General features: G+C 45.8%; 1 protein-coding gene across 2 annotated transcripts in view; it reads right to left on the reverse strand.

Annotated features, from left to right (window-relative positions):
• Ttf1 (transcription termination factor, RNA polymerase I) overlaps window positions 1-2,456 on the reverse strand; it is a 31,998-nt gene that overhangs the window by 13,385 nt on the left and 16,157 nt on the right. For both annotated transcript variants that reach the window (XM_013021235.1, XM_013021234.1), the window contains 2 exons: window positions 1,810-1,888; window positions 426-556 (listed from right to left, as the gene is read on the reverse strand). In XM_013021235.1, the coding sequence (XP_012876689.1) occupies window positions 426-556; window positions 1,810-1,888 (210 nt within the window). The remainder of the gene's footprint in view (window positions 1-425; window positions 557-1,809; window positions 1,889-2,456) is intronic.

The raw sequence follows: 2,456 nt of genomic DNA on the forward strand, positions 1-2,456 counted from the left end.
GGGCCTGGGCACTGTTCCTCAGCTTTTCAGCTCAAGGCTAGCACTCTACCACTTGACCCACAGCACCACTTCCAGCTTTTTCTGCTTATGTGGTGCTGAGGAATCGAACCCAGGGCATCATGCATGCAAGGCAAGCACTCTACCATTGAGCCACCTTCCCAGCCCCAAGAAGTGCCTCCTTATGTCAGGTTCCCTGATAGCTTCCAGTGTCAGCAGGAAAACTCCCAATTAGATTCCTGCTGCAAGACAATGAATTTGTGTGGTTGAAATCCATCTAATAAGTGAAGGCTGTATGGCTTCACTGAACACAGAGAGGAAAGTGAAGAGACCTAGAGACACCCTGGCCTGAACATAGTTCCTTGAGAGTACAGAGATCTCCAGGTGCTGGCTCAAAGTGGGATCATGGTCAGAGATGCGCCACTTACGACTGCCCATCTGGGAGAACTTTAGGGCTACCGAGAGGCTGCTGCGGGCCACCATAGCACCAATCTTCTTCCAGTTGTTCCCATGCATGGATTGGTATGCCTTCAACTTTTCCATCTCTCCTTTGCTGTACCTGAGAGAGGGGAAACAAATCCACCATTGCGTGAATTGCAAGATGAGAAACAGTGTTCTCATGGTAGTATGAAGCAGTAGTCGAAAAACTTTTACCAATTGCCTGGCATCCTGCTTTTATCTGAGGAAGGGAAACCCTAAAGTTCATTTATCATTTCTGTGTTTTGGGGAGGCCTAGAGATGTCTCCATATCTTATAATAATAAATAACAGCCATCTCAGCTACTCAGAACCATTGCCTGTGGGTTAGAGGTCGAAATAAGTCATGACCATGTATATCCCCCCAGCACAGAAAGAACAAAGGCAGCCTTGAGTCAGTGGCTCACTCCTGTAATCCTAGCTACTCAGGAGGCTGAGATCTGAGGATCGAGGTTCAAAGCCAGCCCAGGCAGGAAGTCCGTGAATCTCCAATAAACCACCAGAAAACTGGCGCTGTGGTTCAAGTGGTAGAGTGCTAGCCGTGAGCCGAAGAGCGGAGGGACAGCACCTAGGACCACAGTTCAAGCCCCACAACTGACCAAAAAAAAAGAAGAAGAAGAGAACATCTGAGCAAAGAACAGCTGCTATTTTGTCTGCAACTTCCATTCCTGAGAGCACTCATTCTCTCTCTCTCTACACACATACACACAGAGGCTCTTGAGCTATCTAGCTGGGGCCCATTGTATCCCTTAATAAGTACTTTCTCTCTATTAAACTCTGCTTCACTGCTTAAAAAAGAACCTTTTTTTGGAATGTTGAACACAAATTATTTCTGGAAATTTTACTTGGGGAGAAGGGAGAGAGTAAAGAATCCCATGAGACATTCTGCATTGAGACTACTGAATTGCTTAACTGAGCCAACACTATTCTGACTACCATTTTCAAAGACACACTAGAAACCCAAAGCACTGAGCTAACAAAGGCAGAAAAGACCAGCAAAGCAGGTTGAGAAGAGAGCTTTGGAGGTGATGATTACAACACAGCAGTAAGCAGAGCCTGGGGAGGCCATGGAGGAGGCAGGGAATGTCTAGCTGAAAACCAAAGTCTGAAGCAGCAGCTGAAGATATTTAGGAATGAGAAGATCCCAAAAGGCTTACTATAGAGGTAGAAATTGAAATGAGCCTTGAAGACACACGTTACAAATCCAGAGTCTGGTTTCAACATAAGAAGCTTCATGATTTTTACCTCTTATCTAGTGCGGTACATATTTTGTTTCAGAACACTGGCAGAGACTACAGACAAGTAGACAATGCTCAACTTAAAGCCTTTTCCTTACCTGCCTTTGTAATTATTGACATCAAATATTTTCTTTGCTCGATAGTACACAAGTTTCCAAGGCCGGGCAATGTCCTTCCCTATAGTCAGAAGATGGAGAGTCAGAGGTACATGAGGTAGCTGGCATGAGACATGTTTGCATTCCCATAGTCTGTCCTGCATGCTAAGGCTACCTTTCCCATGTCCTACACACGCCCCTCAGCAGATGGATCTGATCACCTTTGGAGAACTTAGCAAAGCACATACTCAGGGCCTGCAGGCTCTAGTGTCTTCTGAGGTCTACTCTGTCTGTGGCAAAGATCCCCACAAAGGAAACTGACCACAAGAAAAAGGGAACAGGGTTGGGAAGGTGGCTCAGTGGCGTGCTTGCCTCGCATGTATGAGGCCCTGGGTTCGATTCCTCAGCACCTCACAAACAGAAAAAGCTGGAAGTGGCACAGTAGCTCAAGTGGTAGAGCACTAGCCTTGAAGAGCTGAGAGACAGCGCCCAGGCCCAGAGCTGAAGCCCCGTGACCGACAAAAAAAAACAAAAAACAAAAAAGAAAGAAAGAAAAGAAAAGAAAAAGGAACAGTAATATTAGGGCCATGTGTCACCAATTCTCCACAAGGTGAAAAACAGGTTTTTCCAATGTAAGCTTTTTTTTTTTT

Source organism: Dipodomys ordii, unplaced genomic scaffold (genome assembly GCF_000151885.1).
Source record: "Dipodomys ordii isolate 6190 unplaced genomic scaffold, Dord_2.0 Scaffold55, whole genome shotgun sequence".
In the NCBI taxonomy this organism is placed as follows: Eukaryota; Metazoa; Chordata; class Mammalia; order Rodentia; family Heteromyidae; genus Dipodomys; species Dipodomys ordii.